The sequence below is a fragment of the Echiichthys vipera genome, assembly GCF_963691815.1.
Source record: "Echiichthys vipera genome assembly, chromosome: 5".
Taxonomy (NCBI): Eukaryota; Metazoa; Chordata; class Actinopteri; order Perciformes; family Trachinidae; genus Echiichthys; species Echiichthys vipera.
Genome location: NC_139830.1, coordinates 12511232 through 12534607, shown reverse-complemented (window position 1 = coordinate 12534607; position 23376 = coordinate 12511232). Strand labels below are relative to the sequence as shown.

Sequence of the window (23376 nt, the reverse complement as noted above, 5' to 3'; positions counted from 1 at the left end):
CCAATGTGTGCTATACATAACTATACACTCTCACATCAGTACAGATTTTGGAGGAAAAAAAATCAATAGAAAAATGAATCAATAATATAAATAAATAACAATATTCCCATTTCCCAAACAGATGAATAACAGTCTGAGTTTGTGAGTCACAAAGGGCACACTTCAGATCTAGATATTTGAATTTGTACAGGTGCAATTAAAGTTAGGATTATTACAATCTCGCGTGATTTGGGGTGCGTGAGCTCTGCGCCATGAGAACTGCAGCAGGTAGTCCGCCATTGCTGTGTGAAAACTCTCGGATTTGGCTGTTTGGCTGTCAACAATAAACTCGCGGTGCCGGGACGCGGAGAGCTACGAGGTCGAGTGAAAGCTCGTCGGGCTGCTCCATAAACCAAGTAGTCAGCCCCCCGGTCCCTGCCCTGGAGTATACTTTCATGTGAATTACAGAGCCCACGGACGAGGCAACCATGTCCAATCTCAGCAAAGGCGGCACCAAGAAGGACACCAAGATGAGGATACGGGCCTTTCCTGTAAGTGCACACCGCACTAGGTGCTCTGTCTGACGGTAGGCGGTGACTCGATCACCGTGGTCTGGGGCAGTTGGCTGTATGCTAACAGGCTAACCAGCTGAGTAGCAGATATGACTTATCCGTAAACAAAGTGTCCAGTCGCCCACACTCTCGGTCGGTTGGTCAGGTGGCTACTTTGTCACAGTGGGAAGTTTAATGAATCACCTTCATTGTCTGTAACGTCTCAACCGCCCCACAACTCCACAAACGTTAGCTTAGCAGTTTGGATCTGTCGACATAGCCGATGCTAACGTTAGCCTTGACTCTTTGACACTTGTTGTTTTTTACTGCTTTCGGCTTTCTTTATCAAAATGCATGGCGTGTTTTGTGTCTGAGCTCTACATTTGACTTGACTTTAATTGCACTGAAATGTCATCTAGATTTCCAACTGAATGCAATAAATAGCAGGAGCGTTACCACAGCTACAAATGGATGCTAAAAAAAACAAACCAGCTTGCCCAGCGTTAGTTCTAGGTTTGCATTGATGGCTGTATCAGCAGTAGATCCGAGTCTTATTTCTGTCTTGTGTTAAAATAGTGATTTAGGACTCCTCTCTTCGTCCACCTGGCACTCCCTTTGTCTGCAAGTCACTGATAGATAGACCTCATTTATGAACTGACCTCATTCTGCTTAAATTGAAATGCCACTCTGTTCATTGACTGACTTGAGTGTGACTGTGCATCAGTCAGGTACTTGTGTTTATTACTTCTCTATCTGTTACTGAGTAATGTCAACTTTTGTGCAAGTAACCATGGCCACATAGCTAACTTGTGTTAATGCAGAGTGGACCCATGTGAGCCTGGTGAGCGTGGCCCAGTTGAGACAGCCAGACTTGTTGGTAGAGCAGCATCTTGGCATGCATGTGTTTGGGCTTGTCTGCTGAGAAGGAGCACACACTGCTCCTCCTCACTTGCTGTGGCACATATTAGGTTTTCTCCTTTGGCAAACAAGGCTCTATGGAAATCCATGAGAATGTCTTATTTGTAATTATGATGATGCACAGAGTATTACTGTGCAGATCTACATGTTTTACACACTATGTAGATTAAAAATAAATCTTGCTTCTGCCTTTATTTTTCTGACTACCAACTACCAATTTTTAAATACCATTTGAATATGAAAGTTAAAGTACATGTCTGTACATGAGTAGTAAATAAGGATTGTACAGCTTCATGCTACGTTTAGGAATGATTTGGGTTGGCTGATACAGCAATGCAGAACCCCAGTCGAGTAATCTCACAAATATGCACATACATATGTTATATACATGGCTGTTCCTTAAATATTTAATACTAACTGGCTGACCTATATAATGAAAGGCCCTATTTATAGTGTACATATATTGGCATATACCACTCTTAATGATACATTTACAACTAAAACTACACTTAGGTGGGAGTCTATCTGCTTTGTGAGGCTTTATTTAGGAACAAGATCCTTGTATCTAAGTGTTGATACAAAAAATCATTAACGGTCAGTTATCTCATTAAACCTCTTACTGGCTACCTTTTGCAGATGACGATGGATGAGAAGTACGTCAATAATATCTGGGACCTTCTGAAGAATGCCATCCAGGAGATTCAGAGGAAGAACAACAGCGGCTTGAGCTTCGAGGAACTGTACAGGAACGCCTACACAATGGTGCTCCACAAACATGGAGAGAAGCTGTACACGGGCCTGCGAGAAGTCGTCACTGAACATCTCATCAACAAAGTAAGAATAACACTGATGAGACAAGTGATGACACATATGGGTTTCCACCAGAGACGTTTGGGTGGGAGGTGCTGAGCAAAGCAACTAGTCACTCTCTCACACTAATGAAAATTGCCGGTCGACCTTTAAGGTTAGTCCACCTTATTTGAGCCGAAGTTATCTCCATCTTTGGGGTTTACTTTAATCAGCAGGTGGCAAGCAAGACACTGTAACTTAGCTTGGGTCTCTCTCTGTCTCTGACTCTACCGTACCCTGGCTGACATTACTCACACGACCTACGCAACTTATTTCTTAAAGGAATTTGCAACTTATATGACACACTTCAGTTTTAAAAACATCACAAAATGAATAAATAAATATCCCAATGCCTAGGCCCAGCAGGCTTGAAGTACTCTGGTAGAAACCCTGAGTACATATGTGTCTTTGATATAAGATACTTTAATTAAATTTAAGATTAGATCTGAATTTGAAAATGCAGAAATTATGGGTGATCTGCTAATACTTAGAGGTACAACGAAAATTGACATGTGGGGTCTATACTAGTAGGTGAAGTGAAGATGGACAATCTGTCGTATGCTTTTTAAGATTCATCTTTCGGCTTTGCAGTACCAGAAAAGATGAGCTGTTTCCATTCCTGAGCAGCTTTGTGAGGGTGTGAGTATTAAAGGAAGTTAGAAAATTGGTAATACAATTTCAGATGTGTTAACCCTTGTCTTGTGTAATTGGAGATTTGTAAAACTCTTTAAGAATCACTCAGACCTGCTTTTGACAGATTCCCCATTTCTGTGTCTGGCTCCAAAGTGCCCAGGTTTGTGGATGGGGTGCTTGAGTTGTAATTCTGTTCTGGTTTTCAGCTGCACGAGGCTGGCCCTCTGCCTGCTTGTCATTCATAAGGTTTTGCCTTGAGTGTTACAAGTGCAACAGTATGTCTTTGAATGACGCCTTGACTCGAGTACAAATTTCTCGAACTGGACATTTAGTTGATTTATTTGCTTGGTAAAATCCATTGTAAGTGAAATGTAAGTCATGTCAAATGTTAGTGAATATCACTATTCCGTGCAATCAGTAAAAAAAAAAGCAATGACAATCTAATGCTGATTATTTGGCTATGAGATTAATGTGTTTTCAAATTCCTGCTGATACATGTAAATAAGAGGACCCATTAATTAATGTTTTTCCCAAGCTGACACTTGTTTTTTTGCATACAAATAGTAAGAAAATTAAGTTTGGCCATGACATCTGTGGTGGAGGCTTCTGTGCAGCGTACAGTGTGCAGATACCCAATGAGCTATATTTCAGCAGCCTGCTGTTGAACAGCAGCCAGATGGTTTCACAGCTTAATTAAATGAACATTCTCAACTTGGCAGGTTCAGTAAATTAGCAGTCAGGGAATGTCAACAAGCAGCAGTTCAAAGACCAGAGAGCTGACACCTAAGTCTGTTTTTATTATCTAATAACGATCCAGATATCACTTTCAAAGAAAGACAGGATGAATGGTTTGCATTTAGCCTTAACAATTTCAAACTTATCTCAGAAACTTCAATCAGACTAGAAGTATTGAAAACAACTCAATGATGATGATTTTCTTTTGCATTTCAGGTTCAACTGTTAGATCTTAAAGCTAGACTGTTAGTTATTCCTCTACTTCAAATTAAAATGAGGCCTAATAATAATTGCTGGCATTAATAAGTATTGACAGAAGGATTTGAGGATGAGAAATGTCAGAAATGACAGCTTGAATTTTACACTCAGCTGAATTTGCTGCTGAGCAGTGACCAGGCGGACTGGCAACAGCAGGTGACTTTGAATGTCAGCACAAAGAGGTGACAGATACAATTCCTATAATTTCATCTTGACTGAAGAGGGCCTTAAAATCCTGCCTGCCTTAATGCATTTCATTTTATCTACGGCCCAACTTTGCACTAAAAATACGGAGTGTTTCTTTTCTTCAAACTTCTGGCTTTGATGGTTAATTTGACTTCTTCAAATCTTCACCTGTGACTCCAAACACACGTAAACCACTGTATACACAGTCTTCTCACTTGTTAATATCTAATATCTAGAAGCCAATAGATGAAATAACGCCAATGTTTCGACATCAGTTATTTACAGTGGTTCATCACATCTTTCTAATATAATTTCATAATTAATACCAGGATCAGAATTGCCATGTAGGTTTTCCCATCCAAGGAATTTGCCTTAACATTAAGAAAGTAAGAAGATACAAAAGTAGAGAAACAAATAGAAAATGGAAAACGTACAGTAAAAACATGACAAAATATTGTTTAAAAAGGACAAAAATGTACAATAAATTAGTATATATGCAAAATATTGTGCCAGGAAGGTTCAACAGTTCACAGTATGACATATTAAGAATATCTGCAATGAACCAAATCCAAAAGAGATGCGTTAATATGTGATGCCTTGTGACAGTCATGGAGACTGTATGTAATTGTAAGGTATAACTTTAATAAAACATTCATTAAGCAAAAGTTCAGTACATGTATGATGGACCGGCAGCAGCATTAGAAATTGTCAAAATTTTGTTGTATCTTATCATCACTAAACAACCATAGTTACTTCCTAATTACTTTTAAAAGTGAGCAGTGAGTGTGCATAATGAGTCTTTGATATAAAGGCATGTTCAGATTCGTGAGTTTGCTTCCATCTTTCACCTTAACATTTGAACTTGCTGAAGAGTTGTGAGTAAGTAAGTGAGATTAGTAAGAGCAGAGGTGATACGTCATCCTCTCTGTCGAGGAGAAGAAAAGGGGGAGGTTGGTGTGCCCTTAAGAATCTTACTCTACAGAGACGTTAACAATGCTGAGTCACACTGCAGTGTGACTATTATCAAGCTGTTTTATGCCTGACTACTAGGGAAACGGTATTAAAGAAACAGCAAAGTAGAGTCATATTAACACTGCATGAACAATAAATCATAACAGTGTCAGTCTGATGCAGGAGCATTTCTTTTCAAGGGTTTTCAAGTTTTTTTTCAGTTGTTCTGTAGCATCTCCACCTCATGCATGTGTGTTTTTCTCCCCCAAAGGTAAGAGAAGATGTCCTCAACTCCCTAAACAATAACTTCCTTCAAACCTTAAATCAGGCCTGGAACGACCATCAAACAGCTATGGTGATGATCAGAGACATCCTGATGTATATGGTGAGTGGCTGGTGTTTCCCATCATTCTCATTTAACACATTTTCACAGCCTAATAAGCGCACACATCAACGAAGAGAACACACCAGAATATAAAAGGGAATACTGGTCGTTATTTTAGAAAAACGACCAAGTAAAGGCGGTGTAAAGCTGCCCCAGTTGGGATTTCACACAAAACATGACATGAAAAACATGAAGTAAAAGAGGCGCCTGTGCCAGTCTGCACTGTTAATCGACCATTTGAAGCCCACCCGACCCACAAACTACCAACATTATACATTATAGCAACACAACTGATAGTAGAGGGTGGGACACAGGCAGATTGCAGAGTGTGTGAGAATAGGGAGAAGTTTAGGGACAGTGGACTATTGCATGCAATGATTCTGTAAGTCATTCATAACTTAACTCTTCCTAGACAAACAACCAGTCCAGTTGTTTTTGACTGAAATTGCTTTGAGGATAACGATGACCTGGACAAATGAGAACATTCACAGGCTTATTCATAACTTAGGATTCTCTGAATGCTGCTTTGTCACTTTTTGACCTGCCTTTGGGTCGACTTGTCATCACTACTCTGTGTCGTTGTGCCCGGTCGGCTGTCCCATTCACACAGACGTTGTCTGGGTGCTGTTGCGGATCTATGATCTATGCAATTCTGTCCCCCAATTCTGTCTCCATACATTTCACGTAGACGGCAGGGCGTAATAAAGGCGCACCAGCCCCACAGAGAAACACATGAAAAGGCGGTGTGAACGGGTCAAATGTCACCCTGGTTCGGCTTCAGGTAGACATGTAGATTTAAAGTAGTAAAACACATTTATTGGCTGAGCTAAAACAAAAAGAACAACTGCATGTAATGCTACTTGTCCTCATTCTATAAAATATGTAGGTATTGGTTATTACTCTTAACTACTGTAATTACCACAGTAGAGTAAGACTTTTGTGCTTGTATCAGCAACTGTAACATTCCAGTCAATCAGATACAACAAATGAAAACCTGTGACTGTAAAATTATTTACAAACAAACTTTGTTCTAGAAGGACTGTGTCAGTGTCAGAAATGAAGTGCAAATACACTGGTCATATTTGCATATATATATATATATATATATATATATATATATATATATATAAACACAGACACGTATATTCAAAATGAACCTGAAGTGGTTTTAAAGTATCATTCTTGATGAATCATCACTGTAGAATGAAGAACATCATGCCTTAAACCCACTGTAAAGGATGACACATAAACATGTTTAACCACATAAATGATGTCATTGTCTGTGTTGTCCAAGACTTTGATTTTCCTTTTTGTGTATTTGTCTCACAGGATCGGGTGTACGTACAGCAGAACAATGTAGAGAACGTCTACAACCTGGGTCTTATAATCTTTAGGGATCAAGTGGTTCGTTATGGCTGCATCAGAGACCACCTCCGACAGACCCTGCTGGACATGATCGCACGCGAGAGGAAAGGAGAGGTGGTGGACAGGTAACCAAAAGGCTAAATGACAGGATTGATTGCATGACAACTTAATTAGTTTCCAGTTGATGTTGACAAGTTTATTTTTTTCCAGTTGCACATAAGCTGGAATGAGTATGGAATCCACAGCCTTCATATTTAGTCATAAAGGAAAATGTTTAATCATTACAGAATGCATGCTTTTCATGTACATCTGCTACAATTAAACTTACTGGGATGTTCACTGAAACAGCCTCTGGCATTATAAAAGCGTTTTCTGAGCCGTATGCACTGTTTTTGTGAACAAATAATCTAAAATTAGTTGGCATAGTATTTGTGTGTAATGAGCATCCAGAAGTGTTTTTTTTTGTTGTCTTCTCATTACTGAATCGGCCTTCAACATTTGGTGTGCTTCTCCTCTCCACCAGGGGGGCCATTAGAAATGCCTGCCAAATGTTAATGATCCTCGGCCTTGAAGGGAGATCTGTTTATGAAGAAGACTTCGAGGCACCGTTCCTAGAAATGTCTGCAGAATTTTTCCAGGTTTGTGGACAAGCATAATTTCCCTGACTTTTCATTGTCATCTTTTATTTATATCCCAATTATCTTCGCTACATCTTCCCTCTCTGGGCTCCATATAAATAAAATACAGTGTAAATACACATGATTCTTAAAACATCTTTTGTGAAATTGTGAAAATGGAAAGGAGGGAAAAAAATAGTTCGGTCTTTTACAGCTTATAAGTGTTTTTTGTATTCAATCAGATGGAGAGCCAAAAGTTCCTTGCTGAAAATAGTGCCAGCGTGTACATAAAGAAGGTGGAGGCCAGAATCAATGAGGAGATTGAGCGAGTGATGCACTGCCTGGATAAATCTACAGAAGAGCCTATTGTCAAGGTGGTGGAACGTGAGCTCATCTCCAAACACATGAAGACGATCGTAGAGATGGAGAACTCTGGCCTGGTCCACATGCTCAAAAATGGCAAGACAGATGGTAAGAAGCCCTGGGGTGCTACATGTCTTTAGCATTTTTAGTTGGGCATTTATTTATATTTAGTTTTAAATTGATTTAAGTACACAGTAAGGGTGTCAGGATTAACTGTTTTTGCTATAACCGCAGTTTCATAACTGTAAGAATTGTAGAAGCTGCGATATCTATGGTGTCCTGATTTCCGCATTGTTACCCTGTGAAATATCTTCTCTCGCAAGTCACTTGTGTGTGCGCCACTTTGTTATGTCCGTCAGTCGGACGACGTGACCTGAAAGCATTTTGGATACCTACAAAATGACCAGGGAGTTGTTGTAGAAGATAGATATCCAATTTGCAAAGCGTGCCGTCGAAGAAGTGACAGAAAGGGTCTAACTCTTTGAATATGTTCTAAAATCTTCAAGATAATTATCCCTTTATGCTCAAGTCAAGGTGGAAATAAATGCTTAACTAGCAAATGTAACATTACTAAGCTGGACCAAAACATTTTAAAAACTCAGCTCGACTAGTTCTGAATCTTGCTTCTTGGTATGTTGTAGTTACCTGGATGTAACTCCAGTTCTATGAGTACGTGCTGAACCCTCTATTTTAGATGTAAAGGAGGCTGACAAGTTTTATGTGCAGGACCACTGGAACGCTTGGGTGTCTTTTTCCTTCCATAGTGTTGAATATTAAAATCCCTAATTAATAATCGTGAAACTGTGATATTTCCTCTGACAGTAATCATGATATCATAATATTGTGACACCCCTACAACACAGTAAATTTCATGCCTTGCATAAAAAAATAAAAAACCGAAATCCCTAACGCTCTTTAATAATCTTTGTTACTGTCACTTGCAAGATATATTTATTTTACTGCATCAGTAATGCAGTCACAATGTTCCCCTTGCTCATGTCTCCAATGATGAGATTCGAGGAATGTAATTTTGACGATTAGATTTAGAGGAAAGTGGGACTGTAGTGCTGTAGCACCATTGATGTCTTCAGCAAATATTTCCACATCAGTACGCTCAGGGGTATTTTAGTCCATACGCCTGCTTCTCAGCAGATCTCAGCTACTCAGTCCTTTTTCAGTTGGTAGAACTACTGTAGATTCCTAATATCTGTGCTTGTGTGTGTACTTGTGCATGTCCGTCACAGATTTGGCGTGCATGTACAAGCTGTTCAGCAGGGTTCCCAATGGGCTGAAGACCATGTGTGAGTGTATGAGCTCGTACCTGCGGGAGCAAGGAAAGGCTCTCGTGTCAGAGGAGGGAGAGGGAAAGAACCCCGTAGACTACATCCAGGTAAGACGATGGGGGCATCACAGGATGTTAGAGTGCACGGATGTTATTGCTCAGTCTTGTAAATCAGCAGGAGAGTTCTGTAAAATTTCCAATTAATTTGCTGCTGCAAGAGTATGAAGCAATTCTAACGGCACAAACGCTCTGCTAAAGCACACTATAACCTTCCAACTGCATATATTTTAGGAAAATGAGAGAGATCTAACCTTGTGAGAGATCATGCAGTGTTTCCTACTGGCTCTGCACACTTTAGCATACACATTGCGTGCCGAGCCGAGACCATAATGTACTTCCATAATCTCCCAGCAAAAAATAACTGTCCCCTGCGGTTGTGGCCACAAGCCATGATGGTCTCTCCCCTCATCTACACCGTGCACTGGACTGAATAACGTGAGGTCATTCGGGCCCTAGAGAGAAGGCGCTTTTTTCTTAATGTTCATCTTTCAGCGCTTTTGAAGCTCCTGTGTGAAACCGTCTCTGTGGTATGCAGTTCCACAACAGCTGCTGTGCTGAGCTAAAGCTAACAGAAGAGGTTGTTGTGTTTTTCCTAATCGTCCCTGTCTCCTTTCCTGCAGGGTTTGCTGGACCTGAAGTCACGTTTCGACCGATTCCTCCTGGAGTCCTTCAATAATGACCGGCTCTTCAAACAAACTATTGCTGGAGACTTTGAGTACTTCCTTAACCTCAACTCTCGCTCACCAGAATACCTGTCACTCTTCATTGATGACAAACTGAAAAAAGGAGTGAAAGGGGTGAGCCCACTAATGGATTGATACTTTGATTTTAGGACACGCTGGAGATGTTATTGGCCTGCTTATTCAGGATTTGATATCACGCTGTAACATAAAACCATTTTGATTCAATGCCACATCACATATCACCCCATCAAGCCCTGCTATTATTGCTTATATTCTTTATTTTATACAAGCGGGGAATAACCTATTAATTTAATGCCGCAAAGGCAATAAAAAAGTCAAGGGCGATTATCGGATTATTGAAGCTGTTTATGACCATCCTTTGTAACCTGCATCATTTTGTTTTTTGTTTTCTCAGTTGACAGAGCAGGAAGTGGAGTCTATACTAGACAAGGCCATGGTGCTGTTCCGCTTCATGCAGGAGAAGGACGTGTTTGAGAGGTACTACAAGCAGCACCTGGCCCGCCGGCTGCTCACCAACAAGAGCGTCTCTGATGACTCAGAGAAGAACATGATCTCAAAGCTCAAGGTGAGCAGGACTGTGATATAACCACGTTATGTCCTTTGGATTGAAATAATAAGATTTCAGTCTAGATTTTAGTTGAATGAAAAAGCCTCAGCATCCAGATGGGAGTTGGTTATCTAGCTCCAATGATTTTGTTAAAATTAAATCATTTCAAAGCGCTTAACATTTTCATATCATATTGAATTTTTGAAGTGGTAGAGGCAGGCTGTGTGATCTTGTTTATAGGGATATGGATTTCTAAACCCCTATGGTAGGGATTAAGGTTTTTTAGTGTGTAGGTACATTACAAATGATAGAAGAAACGTACAGTAAGCAGGATGTATCAAATTCACACATTTGTTGACCACCATTTAAGTGTTGATTTACCTTAAACCGCTTTAAATGAACTAAATGTGATCCTTCTTCTGGTCTTCATTGCTCAGACGGAGTGCGGCTGTCAGTTCACCTCTAAACTGGAGGGCATGTTCCGGGATATGAGCATCTCCAACACCACCATGGATGAGTTTAGACAACATCTACAGACAACTGGGGTGAGGAGACACTGCACGCCACAACTCATCCTGTCACAATAATGAGCCCATTTGCTATCTGTAATCAGTACATGGCTGCTTGAGTGACTGAGCATTGCTGCGTTGCTCAGTTACATAAAAACAATCATGCACCTAACTATCCATGTCCTGGGAATACATGGTGCTAATTTATGGCTTGTGCTCTGCTGTCACATGTCTTTTTGTCACCAGAGCCCCTGTCACTGTCTTCTCTTCATTGTAGTTTGCTGAAGCAATTTTAAATTAGTGAACTGTCGAGTAAACAACAATGATTTTTACATGTTTTTGCTGAATCTATAGCTAAAAGAATTTTTTTTTCTTTTCTTTTTTAATTATTGTTTTGTGAAATTTGAATTAGATTGGATGCAACATAGTGATCTGTTTCAGGTAAACAGCAAAGTACCTAGTTTGTGTCAATGGCCTGTAGTCATTTTTTGTCTACAGCATTTCTCTCTGGCAGAAAGGCACTGGCAGGGTGCTGGGAAACATACGGGCCGTCCATTGGAGCGCTGATTTTCAACTAGAAGCGCATTGAGCGGCTGCCAAATCTTTTTTAGCTTGCCGCATGTGGCCCGATACACTCTCTCCTATCATTGGGGAAGAATGAAAAAAAGATCCTAGCGCTCAGAAAAATGAAATGCTGTGTGGATACAAGCCCTAAGTTATCTTTTATCAGTCTTTTTTTAACTGCTTCTAACTTAATTGCACCAATGACAATCAGTGCACAAAAGCAGTGAGCTGCAGGGTGTAATTATATCACCGTAGCCTGAAACCTGATTGTGCGTCTTGTGACTTTTTCTGACTTCAGGTTTCCCTTGGAGGAGTTGATCTCACTGTGAGAGTCCTGACCACGGGATACTGGCCAACGCAATCAGCAACACCCAAGTGCAATATCCCCCCTTCACCACGACATGCATTTGAAGTGTTTAGAAGGTTAGTCACTAGTCACGCTAGGAGTTCTTTCTTTATCCTTGAATGGTTTCAATGAAATTCCCTCTTTTAGAAAAAATGCACACAGCTTTAAACAGCTGCTTCTCTCTCTCTCTCTCTCGCCTTGAATGTAGTTCATTATCATCCACATGTGTAGGTGCTCCTTCTTGAGCCTTGAATGGCACTTGATTTTAATAATGTTCATAGCGGTGAAAGCTGATTCACAGTTGTAAGTCGATCCAAATGTGGTCACGGTGTATAGTGCTCCTTTGGTAAGACCAGGGGGAACCCGCCAGAGGATAGCAAGGTCAGTTGCTTCATGCAGCTATCTCTCTCATATCTCTTTCACACTGTTGTTCTCTCTAGTAAACTGTGTACGCACGGTAAACAGCTGATTTGATTGGCTCAAATGAGTGAAGCTTCGGAGCCCAGCTCCTCCAGTTCACATGTTGAAGTGTCCTCGGGCAAGACTCTGAACTCCAAATTGGTCCCGAAGGCTGTGCCATCAGTGTGTGAATGTGTGTCTGAATGGTTAGATTAGATCCTGATGAGCAGGTTGCAACTTGTGTGAGTAAGTGAGGCAAGTAGTAAGTACAAGTCAATTTACCATAGCTATTGCCCTATTGACTGGCTGCAACTTTTGGGCGAAAAAAACAATGCTCTGTCAATTTTAATTTAGCCGAAATTGGTCACGGGTCCAGATAGAACCATCACTCAGTCCTGGTCAGGACGTCGGCATTTTGGTGATAGGCTAGGGTCTGCTGCAGAAAGTACTAACACTTAATTTGGATTAATTGTGGTACATTGGCAATTCTTAGATGTTAACCTGGAGTGACTCCCTTCTCCTTGTAGGTTTTATCTTGGTAAGCACAGCGGCAGACAACTCACACTGCAGCACCATATGGGTTCTGCAGATCTTAACGCCACCTTCTATGGTCCCATCAAAAAGGTACGTTTCACCTTAAAATGTAATATCAGCATGGTATGCACTGTATTTACAAACACAAAAATTCAAATCTATATTGCCATGTCAGGGCTCCAGACTGCGACCAAATGGTTGCATTTTGCGAGTGTGCGACATTTTGCGAGTGTGCGACTGAATTTTACATCTGGTTGCGCCTAGATGTCTCGCCATATATATATCTATATATATATATAGATATATATATATATATATATATATATATATGTATGTGTGTGTGTGTGTAGAGGCTAAACAGCAACAGAGTGACCGATAAGACAGGAACAGTATGTAAGCAGTGTAAGAGGATAGTGCCATGAGCACAGTAACACAACTTGTAACACATGAGCTCCTGCAGCTTTCATTAACATCAGGCTACAAGTAATAATCACAGTGTCAGCACCTGACGGACCTGAGAGCCGTATGTGACAAGCTGTGAGTGCCGTAGGCTACGCCGCGGCTAACACAACTACTATGCAAGGACACCTGTAGCACCACCACAGCTCTCTGCTAAAATCAACACCCCTGTAAAGAAAATACTGACATTTTAAAATAGTGTTAAAATTAAAATTAGAGTGAATATCGTGTATCATCTCATCATGGAGCTGAGGATGTCGTCACACCCCTAATTCTGAATGTATAGTATATTTTTTAATACTGTACTGTCATAACAGCAATGCTGCTGTAAGTTTACCTTCTATGTTGCATCCTCAAAAGTGCACAATAAAAATGTGACACTGAATTTGAAACGGCACATTGTAATTTCCGCATCTATTATTGATTTACCGTGTGTGCCCCTAAAATTTTTAGTTGGGGGGCCACAGTGGTCCCAGTGAAAAAAGTTAGTCTGGAGCCCTGGAAATAACAAGATGACTTAAGTAACCTTGCGTTGTCAGTAGTGCAGTTTGAGTTTTCCAAAGATTTGTTGCAAAAGGTCTGAAAATATTTTCAGAAGTGTTTTTTAATCTTCAAAGTGTAAATTTGACTTTAAATATGTGGTGCTAAAACACCTTGTGACATCGAAGTAAGCACAAAGAGTAATGGACATGACTAAATAATCAATAATGATCAATAATTGTAAAAACCTACTAATTTTATCATGTTATGTCATTTGTTTTTATTGTACTTCGAAACATGATTGCATCATGTTCTTAGATTCTGATCTTTTGTCCCAACATGTCAAAGGAGGATGGATCAGAGGTCGGAGTGGGAGGAGCCCAGGTTACCGGCTCCAACACCAGAAAGCACATACTGCAGGTCTCCACCTTCCAGATGACCATCCTCATGCTTTTCAACAACAGAGACAAGTCCATCTTTGAGGTACACAATTGAATACCCAACTACCCTTTGCAATGTAACGGTACCCCCCCCCCCCCCCCCCTATTTCTTTTTCAAACCAAAAACAGCCAAGAAAAACAACCCGGTTGACTGATAGTGGATCATTTCAGCAGGAAAAGGCACTTTTTCAGATTCCGTCTTTTCTCTTACGCCTTTCTAATTGTTTTTTCATGACCCAAAACTTTCCACCCGGTAGGAGATCCAGCAGGAGACGGACATCCCAGAGAGGGAGCTGGTGCGAGCGCTGCAGTCTCTGGCCTGTGGGAAACCCACTCAGAGAGTTCTCACCAAGGAGCCCAAGTCCAAGGAGATTGAGAATGGCCATGTGTTTACAGTTAATGACCAGTTTACCTCCAAACTTCACCGTGTCAAGATCCAGACAGGTACACAAAATCCAGATGTTTTCTTAAGACGTACAGTAACATAATGTTTGATGGATAATTATGTTGTATTTAATATTATTATTATTATGTATTAAAATACTCTAATTTCATGGTATTCAGTAAACAATTAAATGCACAAAGGCCTCTTTCCTGCAGCAAATGTACCAAAACTGTTGAACACTACCTTTTTAGAGCGCTTATTTAGGAAAATAACATACATACATACAGTGACACTAGCTCTACTTTTTTTGCATTTATTTTCCTTTGTTGTGCAACACCTAGTGGCTGCTAAACAAGGGGAGTCAGACCCGGAGAGGAAAGAGACACGACAGAAAGTGGACGACGACAGGAAGCATGAGATCGAAGCTGCCATCGTTCGTATCATGAAGTCCAGAAAGAAGATGCAGCACAATGTTCTAGTAGCAGAGGTCAGTCATCTGAAATGGTTGCATTTGGTTCCTAAATTAGCATATTTCCAATTTTGCGCAATTTTAGTGAGAAACTAAGTGTTGAACGTTATGATCTACAGTATAAGAAGTGGTCTTTAGCAAGGGAACAAGGGAAAGGGATAGACTGGAGTTGAGACTGAACACCACACAGTCAATAAAAGTCAAGTCTTTTCCTTCTGTTGACCACAACCTGTCCACAATATAATATATGAGAGCAAAATTTGTAAAGCCAGGTGATAATCATGATGATAAAGTGAGAGAAGTGATAATGATGGGGTGAAAAGTATGATGTACTGATTTTGTTACTGTTTTTTGGTGTCTCCACAGGTCACGCAGCAGTTGCGAGCACGATTCCTTCCTAGTCCTGTAGTCATCAAGAAGCGCATCGAAGGACTCATTGAGAGGGAATATTTGGCACGAACGCCAGAGGACCGCAAAGTGTACACTTACGTAGCATAAAACATGTGAATTCAATGAAAGCTAACATGGAGTTGAGAGAAACTGAGAGCCTTGTTTTTTGTGGACTGCTATGCGTTTGAATGAACTTGGAAGTGCTTTCATCATTGATTCTGGGAAACACTGGGAAGCTTTACCTTTTCTTCCATAACAATGTGTAAAAAGAAAGAAAATCGTGCAAAAGATGGGGAAGTTTTCTAGCGAGATTAGATTACTTCCGCTGAGAGAAAGGAAAGGAGGGGATCTAGTTTTGTACAAAATCATGTTTCTTGTGGCCTTCGGAGAGAATTTGGAGAGCCTGTTTGCCAATTAGCTGCGTACTGTCGAGAACGAGCGTAAACATGTTAAAGCAAACGTGCGGCTACATGGAGACCAAGAAAACATTTGAATTCACCCTGTTTTAAATGTCGATGTCAATGTGTTCTGTTTGTTTTTTGTGGCACATTGATGGCTGTACAGGTGGACAGACACTCTTGGCCTTTTCCTCCCGGAGGATTTTAAAGAGGACAAAGTGTTAACTGGTACAGACCTGTTTTACAACAGCAGTATAAGACATTTTGAGTACTGGAGAAAACACAGAGTGCTTAATTTATGTTGAATATATGTCTGTTATGAGGTTGTTTTCTTGTCAGATATGATTTAAGTGCACCTCGCATAGATGAAATATTTAATGCCATTTTCAATATTTTGACCAGGTCTGTACTAGTGGTTAGAGAGATCAAGAGCTGCAGCTTCACAGCATGCTTTTATCTAATTGCTCAATCAGGGGAACAAGTCACATAAAAGCTCCATAAATGGTGTTTGGTCTCTCATGACGCATTTCTTCACTTCAGGCCTGCTGTAGGATCGGCCAAAAATGATCTCTTCTGTTTGAATGGAAGGTTCCTTGTGGTGCAGCTTTCAAAGAGCTTTTTTTTTTTTTTTTCATTCTCAACTGCATTTTCGAACAGGTGGAACCAGTCTAGCACCGTGTTCAAATGTGTACAAATTGTAAAATAATTATTGTACTCACTGCGGAGGTGGATTGTACAGGGCCTTGTTTTCATCATATTAAATGTAGAATAAAAAATGAAGGGATTTTTTTTTTCTTTCGTGAGAACGCCTCAGCAGATGTCCGAAATACTCTCCTCTCTAACCATAATTAAAGCTTAGCTTAGTCTTCACAAGAGGAACTTTGTAGGCCTCTGATGTGCATTGTTTACTGCATTATTTTGAGATCTAAGTGCAGCCGGGGTTTTTTTCTTTCAAGAGCACAAACTCCGTTTAAATGTGTAGTTTTGTTCAAACTGCTATGGAGAGGTGTAGATTCAGGGGTATAATGTTGGTGGCTGTAGTTTGTGGTTGTCAGTACATATTGTACTATACTGAAAGGTATTTCCAATGCTTAACCTCTAATATAAAATGAATGGACAAAAGTTTAAAAACAACACAAGCACCACAAACCTTCAAAATGCCCATAAAGTTGAATCAGAGCCTCTCTTGAACAGTCCCAACACTGAACATTGTAACCTTTATGACAAATGGAGCCCCACAGTGTTCAGTATTAAATGTATTGATACAATGGTCATATATAGAGAGACAAATATGCAACATACACATGAAACTTCAAACAATCCAATGCATTTTTCTTAAATGCAGCTCATTATATGTTACTTTGTCCTGCTTCTCAGTTTATTCAAGTCCCTTTTATTTCCTAAGAGCCATTTCTATTTTGAAAACCAAGTCTTGGCTCAATCACATCAAACAAATTAAAAGAAATAACTAAAAAAAAATAGAAATGACCTGGCTGCTTCTTTTTTTTGTGAAAAGAAGCTAGATGAAACAAATTGCATTGCACATTATATAAATCTATTTATTGCACGACGCTTTGTTCATTTGTTTAATATTGAACACTCATGAGTCTCCGTACATGAAGATATTGTGTATTTTATATTTCTTCCATGCACACAGTACTGCATGCATGCAACAAACTATTAAGTGCATGTGTTTCACAGGTCTGGTCAAAACGCGGTGTGCTCCAAAAGCGAGTTTAATGCTCTTAACAAGGTATTAACCAACAGTGTCTTTAATTTCCAGGGTTTTAGAGCCTGCCCTTCATTCGTCCCCCTGCACTTTGAAATCTGTGCAGCCCGTCTGGACTGTGTCCCTTTGTCTTCTCATATTGTTAGACGCATGCCATCTGCTCCATTATTACAGGCGGCTTTAGATTGAAAGCAACTCCTGCTGGTGCCTTTCGCCCGCAGACTTTAGGCACAGTCCCGAAACGTAGGCAAGAATGCATTTCTTCTTCTAAACTTAACTCCGGGCTGCGCCTCTGCTCTTTTTTTCTAACAACACACTCAGAGCCTTTAACATAACGGTGTATGGTTGCCCGGTGACGTCAGCGTCCCATCAAAAGAGTCCCTTTTCTTTTTTCTTTTTTTTTGGAGCAGACAGTGGAAAGAAATCAAACTCTTCCAGCCCGGGAGACTGTTTGTTGCAAACTCTGCCCGAAGCTTTCCCCGGAGATGGCTCGGCCGAGTGTGAAAGAAGGTGTAATAGTCACCGGACGATGTTAAAGAGAGCCGAGGATGAAACCGTGGACTCCGGAGCTGAAACTGCCGAGTGAGTCAACCGTTTGTCTCAGCTAACGCGGCTAACTGGAACGTAGCTCGCCTACTTTTAGCCGTTGTAACCACAATGGAAATTAACTTTGACCAAAATAATGTTTTCAAGCAGCAAATTCACTTTGTGTTTTGCTGTAGGTGTTTATATTAACGGCGCTGTCTCGTTAACTGCCTTTTTAGAGTTTGTGTTCGCTTACAACAGCCATTGTGTTGTCATGGTGACCAAAGAAAGGGGCACGTTTCCAAGCCAACCACCGCAAGATGGAGACATTTTTTTCCTACTTTCCTCCAATTTAAAACCCCCCAAAAAGTGTTTGAGAATGAATCACCCATCTGCTTTTTATTATTTTGTGTCTTATTCAGATCTGACTGCAGCAGGATGTCATCATCTGGCAGTAAGTATTCCTTCAGTCATAGGAACTCCTGTCATAAAAATAAAACACTTTCTTTTATAAAGGTAGTATATTAGGGACTCACAAGAGACAGATTTCAAATAAGCATGATCATAATTGATGCAGCAGAAGCCAAGATATCTGACTATAGGTCCCTAATATGAGTCAAGCTCCAAAAACCTCAAATCCTACACTTCCCATAATGCAATTTAATAGCTTTTTAGACCCTCTCTGCCCATGTCCTTTAAACTCTGTTTAACCTCCATGCCACCAATGTGGGATGTTAGTGTTAAAGTTCAGAGTTTGACATCTCCAAGCTGAGGTTACGCTGATAACTTTGAAATTGTTACAGTTTATGCACCAAAGTAGTTTGTGATATCTTACTTTCAATATGGGTAATTACTAAATATTATGCATAACCAACAGAGGCACCAGTATAGGAGACCAGGGCCACAGATTGTACTCTAGTAATGGTGATGAGATTTGCTGGAATAATGACCTCTCCATTTCCAAACGTAGTGCATCAGTGTATGTGATGCTTAACTAAACACTAAATGTGCCTTTGTGTTTGTGTGTGAAACCCCAGTTGAGCTACTAAACAGTCGGGTCAGGCAGCAGCGGCAGCAACAGCTCCTGCTAATGAACTTGCATCTGCTTGCCGACCCTGGGGACTCACTGCTGCTGCAGCACACCCTGGATCGCCTCCTCCGTTGGCTCTGCCCAAGCCTCCGAATCTTCCATGTGTCAGAGAGGGCCGCCCCGTTCAGAAGTTACACCCGCCTCTGTCCTGTGGCAGGTAAGGATCCTTACTGTGTGGTCTTGCATGTATACATCTTGTTATATAATGTGTTTCAGGTATGTAATTGTCAGGAATGCGAAACCGTTGTGCCTGCACAACTTAATTGCACAACTGTAGGTGCATTTTTCTCTGTAAAGATTTCCATATGTTAGAACAAGACAAGTTTACAGAAATTTTGAATTTGAAGACCCCCCTCAAATGTTGCACTGTTGACTGAATACTACATTTACTCTGTGTATGGAGTAAACATGCCATCCCACAGTGAGCTTACCTTGATAGAACTGCATCTGTTTTTATTGGGAATAAACCTTTTTTCAAAAATGTTTCAGGTTACCCTTCTGTGGCCATCACCTTCTTCCTCCATGAGGCCTATGGAGAGGAGCGAATCCTCAAAGTGCTCGACTTCTTTCAGCGTCCGCCCTGGCAGTACCACCACACTGAGACCTGCGGCAGTCGAACCGGAGGGATCCACATTACCTCCAGCAGCTCCCCCGCCAACGCCATGCTGCGGCCCTACCTCCTGCCCAGCAGAGACTTCTATAGTTTGGGTGCAGGCATGCCTGTGTGGGGGGTCCGACCAGTCCACTGCGGAGGAGAAATACTACGTGTGACGCTGTACAGTGCGTATGACAACTATGAGGATGCTGTGAGGCTCTATGAGACAGTGCTGCAGCGACAGGCAGAGGAGCAGAAGACGGGCTTCTGCTGGTTCACTCTGCACACAGGTACGTCTTCAAACCGTTGCCCTTTTGATTTTTAATTCTAAAGAAATAGCATTTATAAAATATTCATCTAAATAAGTCTAGCTTTCAGGCTTAGCCCTTATAATAAGATGGAAAGCATAAAGGCCAGTAAGTGACACAAAAATCACTTGTTCCACACAGAGCCTGGTCTGTGTCTGCAGCTGGCTTTGAAACAGTTGTCACCAGGGGTTCGCGTGGAGCCATGCAGCTCTGCCGTGCTGCAGTTTAGTGTGGAAGAAATTGGACAGCTAGTCCCTCTGTTGCCCAACCCCTGCAGCCCCATCAGCACTACACGCTGGCAGACAGAAGACCTAGATGGCAACAAGGTCCTCTTCCAAGTAAGTGCAGCTTAAAATAAAGCGTTGAATGTGTTAAAAATGTGCACATGCTTCATGTTTCCTGGTGCCCGTTCAGGTCCTGTCTTTGAACATGTTTAACAGGCAACTTAATGACTGATGGTGTGTGGATTTTAAGTATGTTAGTCCGCCCCACTCCTTCTACAACATGTTCGATTGATTTATGTCAGTTTAAATCATGAGGTGTGTCAAACATCAGTGGTTGCGTCAGTGTGAAGCAGCCCTGCATTTGCCGTAAACACACGGCAATCAGCTGGAAGGTTTATTCTTTAATTAACACCAACATAAAGGGTCCAGAGAGCAGGCTCGTTGTCCTGCTACAAGGTTATTTGTAGATTTGTAAAGTCTGTTCACTATGTAGCTGGTCAGATTCCTTAAGGTAATAACAAGTTTGCTTTGGAGGGGAAGCAGCAGTTGTTTGTGAAATAAAGGAATGTAAATGTTATCTGTTATCTTTTGAAGAGAAAATATTACAAAATAAATGGAAGGATTTTGTTAATTTCGACTTAACTTGTAGTGGTGATTAATGTGAACACATTCTTATGCATTGATATTTTAGAGGCTTTTAGATTAGATGTATTTGTCAAAATAAAATGATGTACCAATTTATAAAGAGAACAGCACGTCAGGAGGGGAAATCATGATGTGTGAGTGGGTGCTATTCTTCCCTCATGTCACAACTCAGGTTTAACTTTTTAATAATGTCGCATTGCACAAACCTAATGACAGAGTTTAACATAATTAAACAGATTTAAAAAGATCTTGTTTAGTCAAAAGGCCATAATTCTTCAGCATATTCACACCACAGCACAGAATAATCAGTATCAATCAAAAAGGCATGTGGTTGCTGTCTTTCACAGGAACCAACTCAAGCTGTCAGAGTAGCCGTATGTGAGATGCGTGTATGTTAATTCTGTCAAAGTTGCTTAACCTGCCTTAATCTCTCTTGTCCTGGTGCAAATCATAATCCCTCTCCTTCTGTCCTTTTGTGCTGCAGGTGAAAACCCCGGCTCAACCTCAGCGACCTCTGACCTGTGCTTTTCCCTTGGCCTGCCCCAGCGTGTCCCCTCGAGGAATGCAGCTCAGGAGCTTGGGACAGGGCCAAAGCCTGTCACCCTGCAGCCTCACGATGCCGCTGCCCCGGCAAACACACAGGCAAGGTAAGTACACAGAGGTGGAAACTGTTCCCAGGGTCGGAGGCCGGGTATACACTGTACTTTGACTTTTTAATATCTTTTATGACAAACTATACTGTGATTTCTATGGAATAATATACGTTGACTTTTTCATGCCATCAGACTTTTTAAAATTGTCTTTATGGCATATTATACTGTGACTTGTTTTTTTACGACTTTTTTCGACATATACTATGCCTTTTTCAGCCTTTTTTGGACATAATATTCTATGATTATTTAAGTCTTTTTTGACGTAGTATACTATGACTTTTTTCTGACTGTTTTTTTGGACAAACTATGCTATAACTTTTCTCAAAAAATTATGTTATGACTGACACGCTACCCTGTGACTGATTCAAGCATTTTATGGACGTATTATATTTTGACTTTTTTTTTCTTTTTTCAACATAATATTTTAATGACTATTTATGATTTATTTTTTTTCGGACACATTATACTATGAATTTTCTTGACTTTTTTACAACAAATTATCCTATGACTGATAGAAGCATTTTTGGACATATTATATTTTGACTTTTTTATCACTTATTTTACGACTTGCTATACTATGGCTTTTTAAAAATATTTTATATTACATTTTCTCATTTCCCTCTTTACTCTACTTGGTCTGTCTTGTTGTCCACAGGCCACAGACCCCGCAGTGACCCTGTCCTTGAGAAGCTTCATGGAGGTGGTGGAGCAGAGAGCCAGGGATCAGGAAGCTGCTGTAGCACCCCTCCAGGCAGTTCCTGTTACTCATCTCAGCGCAGCAGCCCTGCACCGCCCTCAACCAACAATCACCCTGACTCTCCTCTACGCCCCTCCATCACCCGTTCTCTCTCCCACCTCCTTCTGGAAGAGGACGAGGAGGAGCCAGAGACCAATGTAGACACAGGAGACCCTGTCTCACTGCACTCTGACACGACAGTTAAAATAGTTGCTCGCTCTTCCTCCATGGACCTTTTGAAGACTCTCCGCCCTGAGAGACCTGCAGCTGTTGGAGCTTCAGCTGTGGAGGGCCTGGCTAAGGAGCTGATTGAATGTCTGCCACGGACACACTTACACCCTCAGGTTGCCTCCAGGACATGGGGCTCTGCTGGATGTACAGACGCAGTCAGGAAGAGCTGCGGCAGCAGGACTGTGGCAGCAGGACAAAGCCCCTCCAAAGGGCCCTTCGTGGAGAGCAGGACTACTGTTGAGCCAGTCGACTCAATGTCAGTCGATGAGTTCTTCATCTGAATTCCTGCTACTACACCACATACTGTGGTAATAATCACAGTGCAATTAAAAACACATCACATAGAGGACACAGCTGTGTTGTCGGACAAAATAGAAGTCCTCTGGAATACAGAAGAAGCCAAAGTTCAGCTGCAGGGGACACTTTCTCTCCGAAGTGACTCTGTTTCGAAAGTTAAACGTAAACATTAAATCGTTTAACTTGTTACATACATTTCTATTAGCAGAGCTGCTGTGAGCAGTGCAAGGTCAGTGATATTTTAAAACTGTGCAGGTATTAATATTCTTGAATGTCTAAATTACTTTTATATTTAGATCCAACTCATGATTTGTGCAGCTGCTGCTCAAATGTCACCATGTGAATAGAAAAACATGCTTTGTGTTAAGTGTTACTGTCAGGGTAATAATGCCAATCTAGGTTTCTGTCACATTACACAGCTCCGCAAGCTATTATTTTTCAACCGCCTTTGAAAAAAGATGCTGATCTCGCTCTTTGATGTCGCTGTTGATCGTGATTTGAAATCTGATTTAGTCTGAATGCTCTCCACAGTGCAGCATTATCAATCTGTTACAGGCTTTACTTAGGAAAAGTATAGCTTAGTAGCC

General features: G+C 40.9%; 2 protein-coding genes across 2 annotated transcripts; both read left to right on the top strand.

Annotated features, from left to right (window-relative positions):
• The first annotated feature begins 276 nt into the window (after positions 1–276).
• On the top strand, positions 277–16493 carry cul3b (cullin 3b). The gene is made up of 16 exons (XM_083913598.1): positions 277–530; positions 2085–2282; positions 5332–5445; positions 6775–6935; positions 7334–7448; positions 7670–7898; positions 9035–9180; positions 9753–9929; positions 10231–10401; positions 10821–10928; positions 11755–11879; positions 12729–12825; positions 14023–14157; positions 14372–14558; positions 14841–14986; positions 15335–16493. Exons 1-16 carry the CDS (start codon positions 468–470, stop codon positions 15464–15466), a joined length of 2304 nt encoding a protein of 767 aa, XP_083769724.1. The 5' UTR covers positions 277–467; the 3' UTR covers positions 15467–16493.
• A 1504-nt stretch (positions 16494–17997) lies between these two features.
• fam124b (family with sequence similarity 124B) lies at positions 17998–22868 on the top strand. Its single transcript, XM_083913982.1, has 7 exons — positions 17998–18067; positions 18433–18464; positions 19048–19257; positions 19590–19985; positions 20145–20341; positions 21357–21519; positions 22181–22868. Exons 1-7 carry the CDS (start codon positions 18015–18017, stop codon positions 22771–22773), a joined length of 1644 nt encoding a protein of 547 aa, XP_083770108.1. The 5' UTR covers positions 17998–18014; the 3' UTR covers positions 22774–22868.
• Positions 22869–23376: the final 508 nt, after the last annotated feature.